The following is a 19,821-nucleotide window of genomic DNA, read 5'->3' on the forward strand; positions in this document are numbered from 1 at the left end:
AACACTTGCTCATAATTGAAATCAATGAAGTACAACAGTATCTTACTAGCGATGTGTGTGAGTGTTAAGAGGCTGGGTAATTATCATTGAGCTCTACACTAGAAAAATGGAAAATAGAAAAATAATAAAAGTTCTGTATATAGTTAGTTTTTATGCAAACATCTTATCTCATGCACCAAATCCACTTTTAGGTTGAACAATTATTTTACGTTGTGTAATAGGGTCCATTTACCCTGCACCCATGCAAGTAATGACATGTTTGTTCTTTTTACATATTCTACACATTTTCCGTTGTAATGATCCCTAAAATAAATTTTTAAAATGTGTTTGCCTAGGTCACAAGTTGCCCAAACAAGGACAAATTATAAAAATAATATAAATAATATTTTTTCAATGAATAGTTGAGTGGTTTAGGAATTTTAATGCCACTTTTAGGCCATAATGTTCAATATTTTTTTTTCTATAAAACGCAACACACATTTAATGAAATAATACTTTTAAGGTTGATGAAAATATGAAGTATTGAAAACACACAAAGAGCCGGCGACGAGGGACATACATAATGAGTCATGCACAGTCGAATGTTGTCATCTTCAAATTTTATAAATAATTGAAAAATTAATGTGGGCGATAATAATCAATGACATTATGCATGTTATGTCTGATAAATTATTTAAGTTATCAACGTTGCATATGCACATATGTTGCACAAGTGTAATATATAATCTGTTCACATGACAATACATCCTGGTTGCGTATTAATTTCCTCTATGAATTCCTATTAGTTTAAGAGTAGTTTTCATCAATTAAGGAACATTCGTATACTAGGTAAGTTGCAATTTTTTATTTCAAAATAATGAAAAGGATCAAAACACCAAAGGCAATTTTGTGGTATCAAAAGTGCAAAGGTGAAATTGAGAATGGAAATGGGGAATGTGTCAAAGAGACAACAACCCGACCTTAGAGCAGACAACAGCCGAAAGCCACCAATGGGTCTTCAATGCAGCGAGAAACTCCCGCATCCGGAGGCGTCCTTTAGCTGGCCCCTAAACAAATATGTATACTAGTTCATTGATAATGGACGTCATACTAAACTCCAAATTATACACTAGAAACTAAAATTAAAAATGATACAAGACTAACAAAGGCCAGAGGCTCCTGACTTGGGACAGGCGCAAAAATGCGGCGGGGTTAAACATGTTTTTTGAGATCTCAACCCTCCCCCTATACCTCTAGCCAATGTAGAAAAAACAAACGTACAACAGTACGCACAGTTAAGTGGTATAGATTAAAGTTTTATACAAGGTCCGCATTTGAGATGTATATCACAAGCCTATTTGATCTTTACATATTTGAATTTTGCTACTTTTAGCTTATACGATTGACAGACGTTTATACACATGCACATAATTTTTAGACATACAACATCATATTTCAAGTTCCTTAAAAGTTTACAATGCATCAACATACAAATGTAATTGTAAACTTAGGGTTATTTGAGCGTCTTTTGTTGAGTTTAATTGTACATATCACTTTAATTGCATAGGCTACAGTAACAAGGTCAAATACAAATGCATCTACATTCAGCGCGTTGTTTAATGCAACGTTGCTAATGATAAGAATACAACAGTCACAGATAAATCATTTACGTCATCAAATGGGTTTCATGAATTTGAAAGTATGTGCAATGGAAAACGTTAATGTAGTATACAGAATTAACTGACTGCGGGGCATAACATTTGAGGTGAAGGTAAATACTGTTTACTTTTCTATCATCATCCTTTTCGCATAGGACAGTAATAAGAGTTTATCTAAGTTTAAATTTGCTACTAAAAGGTAGTTCAAAACAAATTTAAACTAAAATACACTATGTTTTGCCCGACTAAAACATTAATCAGTACACATCCAATGGATTTAGTATATAGTACTTATATAAGGATATACTAAAACATGACCATGTGCAATGCCAAAGTATAAGTATGTGTTCATTACAATGTATATCAATACATGTAAAGTTATGTTTTATTTTATGAAAAAAAACAAAATCATGTGCATTATGAAGTAAGTTTTTTAATAATTTTGTCAATTTAGCGTTCTGAACTTAATTACTCTGAACACTCAACATTAAAATGTATAAGCCACATGTTTTGTCTTAATACTGTAACTTGTCTACAATAGTCATTACTTTCGATAACAGGTATACATAATTGAAGTTGAAGTTGATACATAATCCGTATCAACTTCACAAATTATACATAATGGTCTTAATGTATAGATTCTAGGTACGGACGTTGTTTATTGTCTTAATTCGGTTGTGAATTTTTATGTGCTAATTTGTGTTGTTTTATGTATCCGTTTTTATTCTGTAGTTAGTCACCACTTCGGTGTTATCATGTATATCTATTATATAGTCATTTTTATAAATTTACTGTTTGCAAAAGTATGAATTATTCTAAATACTAAGGATTTTCTTATCCCAGACATATAACCTAAGCTGTATTTGGCACAACTTTTTGGAAGTTTTGGTCCTCAATGCTCTTCAACTTTGTACTTGTTTTGGCTTTCGAACTTTTTTGATCTGAGCGTCACTGGTTAGTTTTGTGTGGACGAAACGCGCGTCTTGTTTATTAAATTTTAAACCTAGTATCTTTTGTTAGCTATTATTCGTATGTTTCTCTGTCCTATATGTTCTCCCGGGCCCATTTATTTGTATTGTAGTCCTGTCATGTAATGTTGTCATTTAAATGTTATATTTAACATTGCCATAAAAGCGGGAGGTTTGGCTACCCACAAAACCAGGTTCAACCCACCATTTTTTTCTTAAAATGTCCTGTACCAAGTCAGGAAAATGGCCATTGTTATATTATAGTTCGTTTATGTGTGTGTTACATTTTAATGTTTTGTTTCTGTTGTGTCGTAGTTCTCTTATATTTGATGTGTTTCCCTCAGTTTTAGTTTGTAACCCGGATTTGTTTTTTTTCTCAATCGATTTATGAATTTCGAACAGCGGTATACTACTGTTGCCTTTATTTAATTACTTGTTATAATGTTCTTTTTTCTGTCTTTGTAAATAATTAAACTTTACTGTTTGGTCCATTTTTTGGTAATATCTTTTGGTGTGACTCCGTACTTATACATCCCGCCATTGTGTTATTAGGCTGTGGTCATGTTTGTATTCTTGTCTTTGATGTTTGCGTAAGTGCTTTGTCTATATGCAATTTTGTTTTCCTTTGTTGGCATATTTGTCTGTTTTTATAGTGATTAAGATTATAACACAATGTTCACTGATGTACCCTATTTTTGACATTTCTACCTATTATGTCTGTTTGTTTTGCTCACACATTGTTGTAAATATAATGAAATTGTATGCCACTGTCATACAAGTGAGGGGTTTAGCTTTCTTTGAAACCATTTTCTACATAGGGAATTGCCTGTGCCAAGTCGGGAGTGTGACAGTTGTTTTCCACTCGTTTGGTGTTTTTGGGCTTTTTGTTTTTGCCAATTATTAAGGAACGTTCCATTTTGAATTTTTTTAAGTTCGATATTTTTTTTATTTTACTTTTTTAAGCTATGCTCGATATTTTATATAATGCATTGTTTTAATAAAAAGAAACACAAATTCCAAATGTCAAATTTGCCGTACCTAAAATTCAATGATATTACATAACCAATAACGTTGGTAAAAGTTGGGTTCTCTTTTTATATATTTCCTGCTTTTATTCTAGCTGTATAATTTACTATAGAAGGGTTAAATAAAATGTATTCATTAATTAACATGCATATTATTTTCGGTTTCTGATACAGTTGTGTTTTGTGTAGCGTATGATATATTTTTGTGTCTGGTATATGGTATTTTCTTTTTCATCAACTCCAGTGTAAGTAGGTTCTTAATAATCGATTTAAGATAAAACCAATAAAAAAGATATAAATTTACCATGTACACTAAATAAAAGGAATAAAATGAAATTACAAGCATGACAAAATAAATCGACTAATAATTACTGAATAATAGTATCTATTTGGTTGAAAAAGAAATGCATTTCAAATGTCGATACACGCAAATAAATTTACTTTTTATATATATATTTATTGCGTAATTCAAATTTATTAAATATTAATTAAGATCAACTATTTTAGAATGTATTCTAAATATCATATGATCAATACTATCAAAACCATATTCATAAAATGGCGAAAAGCACAAGAAAAATGATTACATTTATCGTATAGTAAACTTAATTTATATAATTTAATAAGCAAAGGTAAAAAAAAGTGGTTTTAGCCTTTGTTAAAATAAAACGTTTACATTAAATGATTTTCAAAGGATTTAGATATCAACACAATTATAATTTGGACTACATATTATAATGATACAAGACATTTTTTTAAAGATTATATATAAAAAATACGCTAAATAATACTCAGCAACTTATATGTTCTCAGACACCCTGTTGAATCTGTTCACAACATTTCTAGTACACGAACTGTTAACTAGTAGCAAAGCATAGATAATTTCGTGTAGTCTGCTCAAACAAAGATCCAGCTGAACATGAAATAGTACAACAGCATTGAACAAGTACACATCCAAGTTTGATGACAGTTATAATTGATGCATTATGAAAATAAGGAGCTGTGGTATGATTGCCAATGAAAAAACTATCCATTAAAATTCAAAGAAATTGATATGTACAATTATTCATGTAATAGGCAACCATACAGCCTTTAACAATGAGAAAACCCATTCCGTATAGTCGGCTGTAAAGGGCCTCGACATGAAAAATATAAAACAATTCATTTGAGAAAACTGACAGCTAATTCATAACAAAATAATTTACGAAAAACAAATTTGACAGACATGAACAAACAAACAATGAACTACAGGCTCCTAACTTGGGACAGGCACATATAGAATGATATGTTGTTTCAAGTAAAGGTATGCAAAGCATATATACATGTATAAAGCTTGAATATACAACAAAACATATTTTTGTATACAATAAGATGACAATTTATTAAGGACTATCCTTCAAAAACAACATCCATTATACTTCTACGTATTCAAATGAATCAAACCAGATGCTATATATATTAATTAAACAAAAGAAATATTTAAATACATTCCTATTAATAGTCATGCTTTGCTGAAAAATTTAATATGATTAATTAATTGATTGATAGTTGCTTAACATCCAATGGCAAATGTGTCATGCATTTTCAGGATGAGAACATTCAACAAATTAACAATAAACACAATGGGTAGATCCTGCAAGAGAGGCAGTCCTTCTGGCCCTTCAAAGAGTTGTTGCGGGGGTTTTCAATGAGCAAAGAGTGTGGCACTCTCCATTCAAGATGCATCAGATTTAACGTCCCAATTCCTACCGGACGTGGCTGTGCACCTATACACCGCGCACAACCATACGAATGTCCCACTCTAGAGAGGGTTTTACTTCCAGTCGTAGGAAGACCCATAATGACCATATTTCTTTTCACCATTCATCCTACAGAGTTTTATAGCAATTATATCTTTAAGTATATGGGTATATTTTTCGATTTTGAAGGCCATACTGTGAGCTTTACTGCCGGTTACAAACCTCAACAAGTTTGGTCATTGGTGGAAGTTTGTTTCATATTTTTAGAAGATTTTGTACATTTTTAAGTTGAATTGATGTGTTATATTCAATTACCATACACACGTTCTTGTTAAATTCCATGTTTTATAACATTGTAATGGTACTCAAATATAAATGAAAGTTGCAAGGGGAGAAACACTTTTATTCTAAAAGATAAAAAAAAGGTAAAAGTATAATAGTATCATCGCGGTGCTATTTCAATGCATGTTCCGCTATCTTCTGGATTCTCTTTTCATGCATGTTATATTTTCATCATTAAAATCTGCCAATTCGGAGGCATCAGTGCTTTGTGCCAAATTGTGATCTTGCATGGAGCTCTTCAAACATATCGGTTAAAGAATCGTTCAATCACATTCCAATGCTGTGTTTGGTAGTAAGACTGTTGTCTTCGTTACCACAGTAACTACACATATTCCACTCTTGTCTTGCGTGTAAAATATATATCCTATTATTTTTCCATAATACAAAAACGTTGTGTATAATAGATCTAGATAGTTTTTGATGTCAATTTTCGTGTCTGTATGGCGTGACTTTAAAACGCACAACTGATTGAAATTTTGGTAACATACATTTAGAGATAGACGCGCGTCGACCTTTCACAACATGCGGGGAATCCGACGAACGAGGTATTAATTTGGCGTGGCCTTCAGCGACTGTTTGCTGTTGAACGTTAAATATATATGTTATCAAAATGGAACTGGCGCCAACTGTTAAACTTCAGATACATAGAATTACGAAATCTCAGTAAGAAACTGTCCTGTTTTTCTGGAATATGACAACACAGAATGAAACATATCACCAATTTTTTTCTTGCATGAGCAACCCGACGGATATCACATGTGGAGAGGATTTGTTCTTATTTCGGAGAACGTGAAATTAGCCACGGTTATTTGTTTGTTTTCCTGGTGCTGAATCTTTAATTTTCTATGTTGTTTTGTTGACTGTTTTGTATTTTCGTCGTTTTCCTGTCATAAAAATGTTTCATTGACGAACGAGTTTGAATATTCCTATGGTATCTTCCGCCTCACTTTCGAATTTCCTAGGTTTTGTTAACCACGGTACGACCTTGTTGGTATCAATGAAACATAAACAAACAGAAATGGTTGGATCAAAATACATGTATCACATGAACCATGATGTAGCGCATAACGAAAATTCGAATAACAACATAATCATTATCTTTTTTTAAGTTACAAATAGTGTTGAAGATTTTTCTAAAGTATAAGGTAAACACAGCGGTCAAAATGCCTTTAGATAGACGAATTTCTCCTTCACTAATTGCTTTCCATAAAAGCGATTGGTGAAGGAGACAGAAATATTTCATTTAATTGTTATATGGATCGTAATGAGATACAACATAAACCTCCTTAATAGATGAGCAAATAATTAGTTGCAGGATCGATAAAATATACAATGTTTATACTTTAGATACTCCCAGTAAAGCTCAGTTCTGTAAAGTCAGTCTTTATTAAGTGAGTGCATGCTCTACTACTTATGGCTGTCATAACGTCGTTTTATACTTTGCTTTTTGTAGTTTTTCCTGTACGTAGCAAATACTGAATCTGTATAAAATGATTTTTGGAGAAATGATATTGCGTAATTCGGCGATTGCATCGCTACTTTACATACTATCAATGATTCTTCCGCAACGAAAAGTAGACCCACCTGGAGTGTTCGACAAGCCTATAATGAAGGTTTACGACTACATAGTTGGTAAGGTTTTAGGATTGCACTTTTTTTTAATAAAAACTCGGACCAGAAATTAGTCTTGCGTCAAACATGATAATGTAGGTCTGCGATCATCAAGTATTAGCAAGAGTTACGTTCATGATTGATGGCACAATGACGTGTGTCATTTATGCATAAAATGACTACTAATCATCATGCTCGAAACATGAAATATTGATTTTTTTTTTAAATGCAATATGCATATTAAATTAGATATATTCAATGTTCATTTTCGACGTCAGTATATTGTTCTCACTTAACATTATTATTATTATTATTATTATTTGTATTATAAGAATCAACTATTTATCGAATACACTTAAATCTTAATAAATACTTCTACGTCATTAGGTCTATGGTAGAGCATTTTCTCATTGACTACTTCCCCTTATTTTTATATAACGATTCAAAGAAAAATGTTATTTTAAGGGATCTAATTTGCGCATTTCGTGTTCTGAATCCTTTACACAATACCACGATACTACGAGAGCTCTCATTTAAGTTTGGAAATATTTACCCTAATACTATTAACCGACAATAGATTTTAGTTTATAACATAAAAATGAAATTCATAAAAAAAATCCTTTACCAAGTCCGGGATATGACACTTGTTTTTTTTTTTTTTTTTTGTCCTTCGTTTCATTGGTTCAATGTGTAAAACTTTGGTTTTGTCAGTTTTTACAGACTTTTGCTTTTTTAATCTACCTCGGAGTTCGGTATTTTTGTCAATATTTTTTTAAATCTGAAAAAATTAATAGCTATAATGAATCATTTTTAAAATGTAATATCAGTTGGAAGTGGATCGGCTGGAGGTATTGTGGCGACACGGTTGTCTGAAGATTCCAAAGCGTCAGTCCTTTTACTAGAAGCCGGAAAATCTGATTTAGAACCTGATGACTCAACACAAATACCGTTCGTATGGACTTCTAATTTCGGCTCGGAAAAAGATTGGAGATACAGCACAATACCACAAAAGTTTTCACTTTTTGCTTATAAAAATCCGGTAAGTATGCTTTTTTACAGACTACAAATGTATCATGCTGTCCCTCTATTTTAATGTGCAAAAATAAGTAGAAATTAGATTCTATGTTTAAACTGATCTTAACACCATGGAAAAACGAAAATAGGTCGAGGCACTAAATGCATGTGAATTCATTTAAATTTCACAGGATAAAGGCGCCGTAAATCGTATGGTCTAAATACTCATAGTGTCCAGAACATATTTATATTCCAACTCGTTCGCTATGCCCATGTCTGTAGTGACGTTTTGTATTACAATGAGCGTAATATATGTATTTCTGGTATATTATTATGTCAGGGATTTCGTTACCCACAAATTACTTAAAACCAGTACTACTAGTAAATTCTTCCATGGATACAAATATTTGGTTTGCAAATTTAACTGTTAATGACGTTTTCACACTAAATCCATTAGATGTTGGATGTGTACTTATTGATATTTTAGTCTCAGATGCATGATTTTTTGTTATTGACTTTGAAATAGCTGTCAGTAACTGCGATTATTTTCAGATCTGTTTTTGTGTCTTTTTTATCTTTAAGGATGTATAAGTACTCTGCCACGTCTGGTCTGTGTTTTTGTTAGCTGTTTTTCTGCTTTGTATTCATCTAATTAGGCCCTTTTCAACTAATGGTTGTGGTTTGTTCTAATGGTGAATTGATACACCACTGTCCTAGGTGAGGTTGATGGTTGGCGTCTTCAAACATGTTTAGTCCTGCCACATTCTATATGTGCAAGCTTCAAGTCAGGACTTGAGTATTTGAGTGGTTGTCGTTTATTGCTATATCTCATATTTGTTTCTTCATTTTTGTTTTTTATCGTTTGTTGTTGTATTATGCCGTTACATCACTGTCCCAGGCTAGGGACGGGTTGGCGCAGTCAATCATGTTTAACCCCTCCTCATTCTATATGTGCAAGCTTCAAGTCAGGACTTGAGTAATTGAGTGGTTGTCGTTTATTGCTGTATCTCATATTTGTTTCTTCATTTTTGTTTTGTATCGTTTGTTGTATTATGCCGTTACATCACTGACCCAGGTTAGAGACGGGTTGGCGCAGTCAATCATGTTTAACAACGCCATATTCTTTATGTGTTTGTCCCTTTTCAGGAGCCAGTATTTCAGTGGTTGTCGTTGGTTCATATCTGTCATATATTTTTTTGTGACGGACCAACAACAGACAGAGAATAGGAAGGTTTCTCTTTATTTATTTGTTATTTTTATAATATCGAACAATTAAATACATATATAACTATTTTCGATTGTGAGACGTAATATTTTCTACAACCGTTCCAAATTAACGGAGAAATAATTTGAAATACATGTCAAAATGACGAATTCAGTGAACTTTGCCTCGAATTTGTTTAATTTATCGTTAGATAGTGCATATTGTACGGTAAGAAACCATTTTCTACATAAGAAAATGCCTGTTCCAAGTCAGGACTATGACAGTTGTTGTCCATTCGTTCGATGTGTTTGAGCTTTTGATTTTGCCATTTGAATACGGACTTTCCGTTTTGAATTTTCCTCGGAGTTCAGTATATTTGTGATTTCTATTTTTTTGTACGGCAAGAAAGGTACGGGAAAAAAGATATTGACATGGGTACCTCAATACTTGTATTTCTGTGAATAGAACCAAAGAAATGGGTCATGTCAAAATGGAAGGACCCGGTTTTGTCAATTTTGTTTACTACACAATGACCATGTTTTGTCTTTGTATAGGTCCCGGTTTTGATTCGTTTTACAAACGCAAATGTATGATAAGCGAGGTTAACAGGGATTTGTACATTGTCCGTCGACTTATTCAATATATATGTTATTGTAAAATTAAGCTGTCGTGTTAAAATTCATTTTAAAAGGGCAATTTTCGAAATAAGTAAAGCACACATTTGTCGGATGCTATACGTATATACCTTATTGCATTTATCTTCGACCTGAATTTTAATGGAATATAAATACTTAATAGCATGTACATACATTAAAGAATGAAAACAACACGTTATAAGTTTTATGGGTCCTTAGCGCTTTTCTGGCTTTTTACCTTCATCAGGAACGCTAACAGTCGAATAAATAATTCTTTTATAACATTATGATGTTTGTTTGTTTACTATACTAGTATTGAATGATGTAAAAATAAGATGTGGTATGCGGGTGTCACCATATTTATTTATTTAAAGAGTAGAGCTAGAATTCTTTACTATATTTTACGCTTTGTTTACAATATTTACTATAATTTATTCCTTCATTTATTCATCCCTTGGTCTCGTATTCCGACAATTCCAAAATATCTATGTGAATTTTTAGAATAAACACCATAATCCCACGCATTGCACACATCCAATTTCATGGATGTCCCTGTTTTCTTATTTCTTATATACTTTTTTTTATTGTATACGATTTAGTTATATAACATCAGTGTTTCAGGCGGCGTATATGTTAAACGCCACCCCTCCCCACCTCTAATGGCCTAACAAATATTATATAATGTTTTTCATTATTTTCTAAAGCAAAAATCGTCCAAAAAAAAGGGTTCGACTCGCTACACTTGGCTGTATATGATCTGTTGGAATTACGCCGACATTGAAAAATCCTGAATCCTATATATTGTCAATAACAAATTGACCAACGTCAATATACGATAATCATAACACAATGGAGAGATGAACGATTTTTTAATTTATAAAACTTTAAATAAAAAAATCATTATTGCATTTTCTGGATGACCTGAGACTTTTATACTTATTAATAATCATTATAATGGTCACAAGCAGGAATAAAAAAAATATTTAACGTATGCCTCTTGTCATCCTTTGCTCGGCATGAAAATTCATTTCTATGGCGGTTCTGCATGCATATACATTTGTCTTTTTGTCATGCCTTAAAATGAACATTAAGTCGTAAGAAGATGTATTTTAACGACCAAAGGAAAGATGTCACCACCTAGGTAGAGTGGAGTACTTCATTAGATAACCATCCTGCTGTGCAAATAAAACATAGATATATGAAGATGTGGTATGAGTGCCAATGAGACAACTCTCCATCCAAGTCACAATTTGTAAAAGTAAACCATTATAGGTCAAAATACGGTCTTCAACACGGAACCTTGGCTCACACCGAACAGCAAGCTATAAAGGGCCACAATATGACTAGTGTAAAACCATTCAAACGGGAAAATCAACGGTCTAATCTATATAACAAAAACGAGGCAAACAAATGCAGAGGGTTTAAACGTTTTAATATGTACCAACATTCACCCTTACCTGAAAAAATAGTAGTGTGCAACGACATAGATAGACTCACTATAAAATATCAATTAAAATGGCTTAACTCAATCAAAAGACATATTAACACAAACAAGTGAATATACACTGAATGGATAAATTTGATCTATGACACAATGTTAATATAAAATCAATAAAATAAGGGGTTGATATTTAACAATTTCAGAAAGACAACCATAACCTTGAACAAAATGACGCCAAATAGAAAAAGTGAAAATAATTTTGTTGTAAGGTATACAGTAATAGAGAACGGAAATATTTTGTACAAAATAAATAATGTTGTTGTTTATATTTAGAACAGAAGTGAACATTTATAAGCATACCAAACACAAAGCTGGTATATATTAAAAATAGGGAGACGAGATATAACAATTAATACGTAAACATTAAACAAAAAAATAAGCATTACAAATTGTATCAACAGGTCAAATTAACACGAAAGTACGTCAAATTAACACGAGAGTACTCGCAGTTACCGAAAGCAAGTTCAAACCAAAAACAATAAATAAAAATAATATCATGCATCAGAGACTGAAATCATCTAAATCACATCCTAGGGTTTAGTATTTGAACGTCATGGACAGTCAAAGAAGACACGAAATGCCAAAAATAAAAGTATCGACAGGCAGTAGGATAGTTCGGATTTAACCTCTATATAGAAAATGAACGTGGATGTGTATTTATACATCCCGTTTGTGAAAAGAATACAAATTAAGTTATGTTTTAATTTGCTGATGACAAAATCGATATATTTGCCAAGGTAAACTATATTCAAAAATCTAATTACAAGATTGGTAAGGTAACCCTAACTAATAAGTTTGTTTAAAGGTTCGATGAGTTTAAAAGGATCACATAGTGATTTCCGCGCTTTTAGTACAATATTACCGTAAAATTTAGGATGTGAAATACCGTTTTTAATAAGTTTTCTACAGGTACAGCCAAATTTACTAATCAAATCTTTGTATCTATGTAAAAGTTTTAAGGTAACGTAATCCCTGACTTAATAATCGACCAGTGATGCATTAACTACGTTCGTTAAAATCTATGAAATCACTACACACTCGGGCATAACGAACGAGTTAGGATATATAAACACCGTATAATGGAGCTAAAAGAGAAAAATTAACAATAGGGAATGGAAAATCTTCTCTTTTGTTATAAATTTTAGTATGGAGTTTCCCTTTAGAAATTGAAATGTCTAAATCTAGAAAAGGACAACTACTGCTGTTTATGTTAGATTTAGAAAGAATGAGTTCCTTTGGGTAAATTTCGGTAGTATATTTAGAGAACTCTGGATTATTCAACGAAAACATATCATCAAGATAACGGTAGGTATCAACCAAATGTAAACTTGACGTGTCTTTACTGAGTTTGGTCATAAACTAAGATGCATAGCAATACAGGTATACATCTGCTATTAAAGGGGCGCTGTTAGTGCCCATAGGAATACTACTACTTGTCGATACATTGTATAGCTGAAACGTACATATATGTTGTCCAGATGAAAATTTAAAGCTTCAATCATATCTTCACATTTCCAATAAATGTGTCTAGCATACTTTCCTTTTTCGTTACAGAAAAAGGCTTTAAACGAGTTACAGCAAATACATTTGCAATGAGATTTTTCCAAAATACCATTTAATTAGATATGAACCCTTTCTTGATAAGATTGTCTGAAAGTGTAGTGTAGAGAGTAGAACAATCATAACTATCAATTGAATTAAAAGGACCATCAAAAGCATGTATTTTATCTAAATTTTCTAAAGAAATTTTAACACTCCAAAAATTATTAATACCATTATTTTCATAAGCTTTATTACAAGCGTTAATAACAAGTTCTTTGAAAGTAGTAAGGGCGGTAGTTAGAAGCACTGATAGATTAGTAGTAGAACACTTACTAGATGCGGATTTGGAACGGAATTTAAATGATTGTTTGTGCAATAATTCATATAATAAACGTATGGAGAGTTTAAACCTCAATTTGCGTTATAAGCTTCATTTCTTTCTATTTCGCAGTTAAAATAATTTTGTTTAATACAAAGCAAAATTAAAAAAATTTGTTGTTCCAACAAAGTGAGAATTTAAGATTTTACAGATTCAAATAAATAATAAGTTGTTCTCTGAAAGAAATCGTTTTCCAATGAGCTATCACACTCCTTTTAAACGCTTAGGTTTAATAATGTTATGCGATAATGCATTTTTTTTTTCTATGACAAAACCGGGTTCTGCTTTGTGAAATCTAGGACCAAACTTGGACGTACCCGGTCCTTTCATTTTAACATGATGTATTTTTTTCGTTCTATACACAGAGATACAAGTATTGAGTTGCTCAAAGTGAATAGTCTTGCAATCTCTATGTTAATACCTTTCTTACCGAACCTTTCTTTCCGTACAATGTGCACAAGTTAACGAGAAATTAAGCAAATTCGCGGTATGGTTCACTAAATTCGTCATTTTTCGTCCTTCGGGAGCACCTGAGATCACCCCCAGTTTTGGTGGGGTTCGTGTTGCTTAGTCGTTAGTTTACTGTGTTTTGTCGAGTGTACTATTATTTGTTTGTTTGTCTTTTTCTTTTTTATCCATGGCGTTGTCAGTTTATTTTCGATCTATGAGTTTGAATGTCCCTCTGGTATCTTTCACCCCTCTTTGACATGAATTTTAACTTATTTCTCCATTAATCTAGAACGGTTGTAGAAAATATAATATTGCATCTCACTATCAAAAATAGTTATTTATGTATTTATGTTATTCGATATCATTAAAATAACAAATAAACAAACAGAAACCTACATTTTCTCTGTCTGTTGATGGTCCGTCACTGTACCGGACATTATATACCATTTTTTTTTTGTCGTGGGTAGTTTAGACACAGTGAAGATATCAAAGGCAAATTTAAACTCAAAAGTCGAAAATACATGTAAACTGACAACGTCATGGTTAAAAAAGAAAATGGACTAATAGACAAACAACAGTACACAAAACTCAACATAGAAAACAAAAGACTGAGAAACATGAATCCAACTAAAAACTGAGGTTTATCTCAGGTACTCCAGAAGGGTAAGCAGATCCTGCTCCACATGTGGCACCCGTTAAAGTTGTGATTGCTATCGACAATATAGATACTTTTGTAGTTGTCAAGAAACATAGAATGCTTGCAACAAACGATATCGACGGTCTTTAGATATGAAATAAAGCAATATAGACAAGTCTTTCAAAGTACGATTGGGTAATTGCTGTGTTCTTCTTCCAAATCCCGATGTCTGTAATCCAGTTTAAAAATGAGCTCTATGACAAAAACCGACAACTCGATAATCACAAATCGTTAATTTTGAGTTACATGATCAGTGTCGCATGTAGAGAACAGAGACGAGAAGACTCCCTCCGTTTTCAGTTGGGTTTGATTTGTTCAGTCTTTGGTATTCTATGTTGTGTTTTGTATAATGTTGTTTGTCATTTGGTAATTTTTTTTTTCTTTTTTCCCATGGCATTGTCAGTTTGTTTTCAATATATGAGTCAGATTAACCCTTTGGTATATTTTGCCTCTCTTTTACGACAATGAGGGGGCCTAGGTGGCCGAGTGGTTTAAGTAGTTACTACTGTAATCACTAGCCAGTCAACACTGAGGTTGTGAGTTCGAACCCCGCTCGTGCGGGTGCACTCGACTCCAATCTTAATTGACTAGGATTGTCAGTTTTCCTATCGAAGGTCGGTGGTTTTCTCCGGGAACTCCGGCTTCCTCCACCAATAAAAACTGGCCGCCACGAAAAAGTCCAAACGCGGTGCTTAAAAGTGGCGTTAAAACTAAAAAAATCACAAATCAAATCCACCACAATGAAATGTGAACTATCGTGTTTGTTTTACAGTTTACGTTAAATGGTCTTTAAATAGCAGGTAAAATTGGAGTCAAAAGGAATTTGCGTCACCGTGTAAGCGTGGTTAATATCTGTCAGTGAAACAGATAAGGAGCAGGATATTTATAAATAGTTTAATACAATGTATTTTTAAGCGAAAACCAGACTGGAAATTTGTTACGCAATATGGCGTTATGTTTTCTTGATAAGATTAACTAGAGGCGCCGGAAGAAAAAAAAGTTTAAATGCCAAATATAGATAACAAAGAGCATTACAAACAACACGTTCCTATATTGTCATCTAAGCTTGGGGGTAGTAGAACGTTTGTGTTTAGTATAATTTGAAATTTAACAAACAAGAAAATGACTTTATCAATGAAGTTCCATATCAACAGAAAGAACTTACCACTGGGCTGGTTATATCTTCGACAACGAAACGTCCTTCGGGCCTTCTTTGGTGCTGAAAATTGTGTGTATGTAGTAGCTTTGTATATTACCGGACAATGACTTTATTAATGACATTTCTTGTCAACACAAAGTGCTGACCACTGGTTATACTTTTGAGGACGAAACAATCACCAGACTTCTTTCAATGCTGTAATACTCATCAGAACATATTTATGATTTGAATGATATTATTTCTTCTCATAATTGAATTTGAGTTTATTTTTGTCATAAAAGCAGTATCATATCGTTCAAAGAAAGCTAAACAACAAAGAATCATAATAATGATGCATTTATTGTTCTGCACTAAAGCTTTGTATCTGATTAATGTCATGTTAAACGTGAAATCAATTGAAATGACCTAGTCAACACTCTCAATATCTCAAAGGTTAATTTTGACGTCATGTTTAATAAGAGAACAGGCGCACCAAACAAAGTAACAATGTTAGTATAGAACAAGACAACACTATTAGTGCAGTTCACTGTATGTTGAAGGTGGCCGTCCTTAGTGGAGGAAAGGTTTTAGGAGGGTCTTCGTCAACAAATGCTTTAACTTTTACAAGAGGAAGTCCTGAAATATTTGAAAATTGGGAAAGCGAAGGCGCAACTGGTTGGGGTTATGATGGTGTTTTACCATACTTCAAGAAGCTAGAAGATGCGACAAGAACAACGTTTGGAGAATCAAGTATGTGCGATCTCTATTTATTAATTTATTTATTCATTTACACACGCTATTAATTCCAGGCTTAATCAATTACGCTCGAATCAAAAAGTTAAAAGGCCAGATCTATTGATTTTTCGTTACAAAAAGAGGACATGTTGGCACTCTAAAAAAATTGTTTGAAAATGCTTTTATCGAGGTAGTCACAAGTTAATTTTGTGTTAAGCAGACCAGCCAAAGGTTAACTTTAGATCAGGTCTGGTTCAATCGGAGTTGTCAAAATCGAAGTTAACTTATTGCAGGATTGGTTAGGAAGTTAACTTGGGTAGCTTATCTGTCTTAAGTTAACTTATTCGGCAGTCATACAAACAGTCCTAGGACTAATTCTGTGTTTTAAGTTATCTTGATTGTGGTCCTAGAACCGGTCAGTGCAGTCCTCAATCCTGTCAAAATTTAACTTTGAACAGTCACAATGACTGCTTAGCAAGTTTACTTGCTGTACAGGTCAGGACTGCAACAATCTGTACTTTCCTTGTATACTATTTCACTCAATATGAATTTATCTTGATATAAAAAAGCATCACAAGAAATCTGAACTCCAAGATAAATTAAAGAAGGGGAGGTTCTTAATTTTTTGTGAGATTTGTGTTGCTCGTTTTTTTTTTCTTTATAATTGGTTTTGAACAAAGTATTTTTCCGTGTTCTTACGTTTAGATACAAGTTGATTGTCTTTCGCTGAGTACGATTTCACTCAACACTGCTACATGTGCTATATTAGGTAATTAATGAAATTTAGTTCTATGGATTCATTTATTTTCGTGGATTCCAATTTTCGTGGAATTAGGAAAAAAAATGATCTTTTTGGGATATTTGAATTCATGGGAACTTTAAAAAATGTTGATTACTCAATGCTCTGCAACCTTGTACTTTATTGGCCTTTTTAATTTTATTGATTTGAGCTTCACTGATGTGTCTTTTACATAGAAAACGTGAGTCTGGCATACACAATTGTAATTCTGTTTTAATGATTTTTTTTATCTGCATGCAAGCCTATAAAATATTTATAAGCCTTTTTTTTTAAATTTGTTTTTTAACTGTATCCACGTATTCAACGAAAATTGATTTCCCATGAATACTCATTTATCTTCAGTATTGGGGTTTCCATAGATACAAACAAACACAAGCCACATTTTGAAAAACACAACATAGAAAACTGTAGATAGAAAAACATGAACCATATTATGATATGAGCTGCGTCGGATAGAAATCGACCTTACGTAAATGAATATCAATACATCTGTTAACCTTTTTCGGGTTTAAAAAATCGCTATGGAAAGACTGTAACTGTTTAAAAATTCAGCTGTTATAAGAAAATCTTCAAAACAGACAAAAATTCATCTTTTATTTTTTTTTTATTTTATATTTGAATGTTCAAAATTAAACCAAAGTCTAATACATGTATATGCATACACGCACTTGCATAAGGTCGACTTCTATCCGACGCAGCTCATATATTGAAATTGTTCAAATTGAAGTGAGCTAGGGAGATACGGAGGTCGTCGGTAACAGGTTCTAACCGACAATAAAAAAAAAACCCAATCATTGTGAACAAACACTTTAAAAGCCGATACAAAATCTTAAGTCGAAAAAATACATATAGGGACATTAATTTTAATCTTAAAAAAGAAATATTTATTTTTTAGTTCTTAGAGGACAAAATGGGCCTATAGTATTAAACGACGACAAACATTCAGAGCTAGGCTTCTTTCATCGAGTAGCAGCCGAAGAACTTGGACTTCCATTTTTAGATTGTAACGGGTATAATCAAATAGGTGGGTGAATATATGTTCCCCTAACCAATCATATGAACGAGGGGATAATATGTATACATTCAGCGAAATTCATTTGACTGAATTCCAGAAATGTCTCTTAAGCATTAGTCTATATGTCAAAATATTCATGAGTAAGGCATTGAGATCTTTATAAACAAAACAAATATATAAGTTGGAATGATTATTGTTGGGGAATACAATGTATTAACATGAGGGTCTGAATTGTGTGTACTTAAAAGAGAGTAATGGGCCAAATCTACAGAAAAATGGACTAACAAAAGATTAGAACGAATAGAGAAAAATAAAACAAATAAATAAACAAAAGAAGACATTGGACAAAGACAAATAGAAAAATTATCCCACAAAATTCGATAAAGAAAGGAAAGACCCCCATCTAGAGCATCTTACAGATTAACTTATATTCGGAATTGGTTCATATTCCAGATGGTATATCAAATTCCGTTAAATCGCATGAAAACTGGTTTATTTTGGGTCTGTACTTGTCACATTTCTTAATGGTTTGGAGTTCAATACATTGTAGGTAGACACGTTTTAAAAGAGAGACGAAAGATATCAAATTGACATCCAAACTCATAATTCGAAATAAACTGAAAATGAAATATAAAAAACACGAAAAAGAGCAAAAGATATAAAACATCATACAAAACACAGCATAGAAAACCAACAAATGAGTAATACATACCCCACCAAAAACCTAAGCAGCACGGAGATCCTGCTCCAATGAGGCACCCTGAGTTATTTCATGTAAGTACAAACCTGTTGATAAGTCGAATTTGGTAGTTCACATTCGGGGAAAAGGGGACGGTATTGTTTAACGACAATTGGAACATATGCGTCGGAATTTGGGACACAGCTATTTCATAACGATCAACCGACTCGTGATGGCGTCAGAAAGTTGTCGAATGAAGGATTTAAACTTCACCACATGGAAATCTTGTTTGAATAGCTTCCTTTTGAGCAGAAATCATCTATCAACGAAATCATGATAGTAAATGCAAATAAAACAATATAAAAAAAGATACATATGGCCCTTTTTATTAAAGTAAAAAAACAAACACTGTAGCGCCACGAGCGAACAAACACTTTTCTTTCAAATCTCACCACTTCTCCCTCTCAGTTTAAAAAAGAGAAGTCACTTCTCCCTCTCCGTTTCAAAAAGAGAAGTCACTTCTCCTTTATGATTCTGAAGTAATGTGAGCCCTGACCATGTGCCGAAAAAAAGTAAAATACCAAAAATACAGAACGCCAAGGAAATCAAAAACGGAAAGTCCATTAACAAATGGCAAAATCAAAAGCTCAAACACATCAAACGATTGGAAAATAACTGTCTTGGTACAGACATTTCCTAATGTAAAAAATG

At 32.6% G+C, this 19,821-nt stretch overlaps 1 protein-coding gene across 1 annotated transcript in view; it reads left to right on the forward strand.

Moving 5' to 3' along the window:
* Positions 1 to 694: 694 nt before the first annotated feature.
* The window catches only part of LOC127721493 (uncharacterized GMC-type oxidoreductase Mb1310-like), a 32,127-nt gene continuing 13,000 nt past the window's right edge, over positions 695 to 19,821 (forward strand). The window contains exons 1-5 of the mRNA XM_052228253.1: positions 695 to 828; positions 7,165 to 7,343; positions 8,150 to 8,361; positions 16,443 to 16,632; positions 18,312 to 18,440. Of these exons, the coding sequence (XP_052084213.1) occupies positions 7,202 to 7,343; positions 8,150 to 8,361; positions 16,443 to 16,632; positions 18,312 to 18,440 (673 nt within the window). The 5' untranslated portion in view covers positions 695 to 828; positions 7,165 to 7,201. The remainder of the gene's footprint in view (positions 829 to 7,164; positions 7,344 to 8,149; positions 8,362 to 16,442; positions 16,633 to 18,311; positions 18,441 to 19,821) is intronic.

The sequence above is a fragment of the Mytilus californianus genome, unplaced genomic scaffold (genome assembly GCF_021869535.1).
Source record: "Mytilus californianus isolate M0D057914Y unplaced genomic scaffold, xbMytCali1.0.p SCAF_12, whole genome shotgun sequence".
NCBI lineage: Eukaryota > Metazoa > Mollusca > Bivalvia > Mytilida > Mytilidae > Mytilus > Mytilus californianus.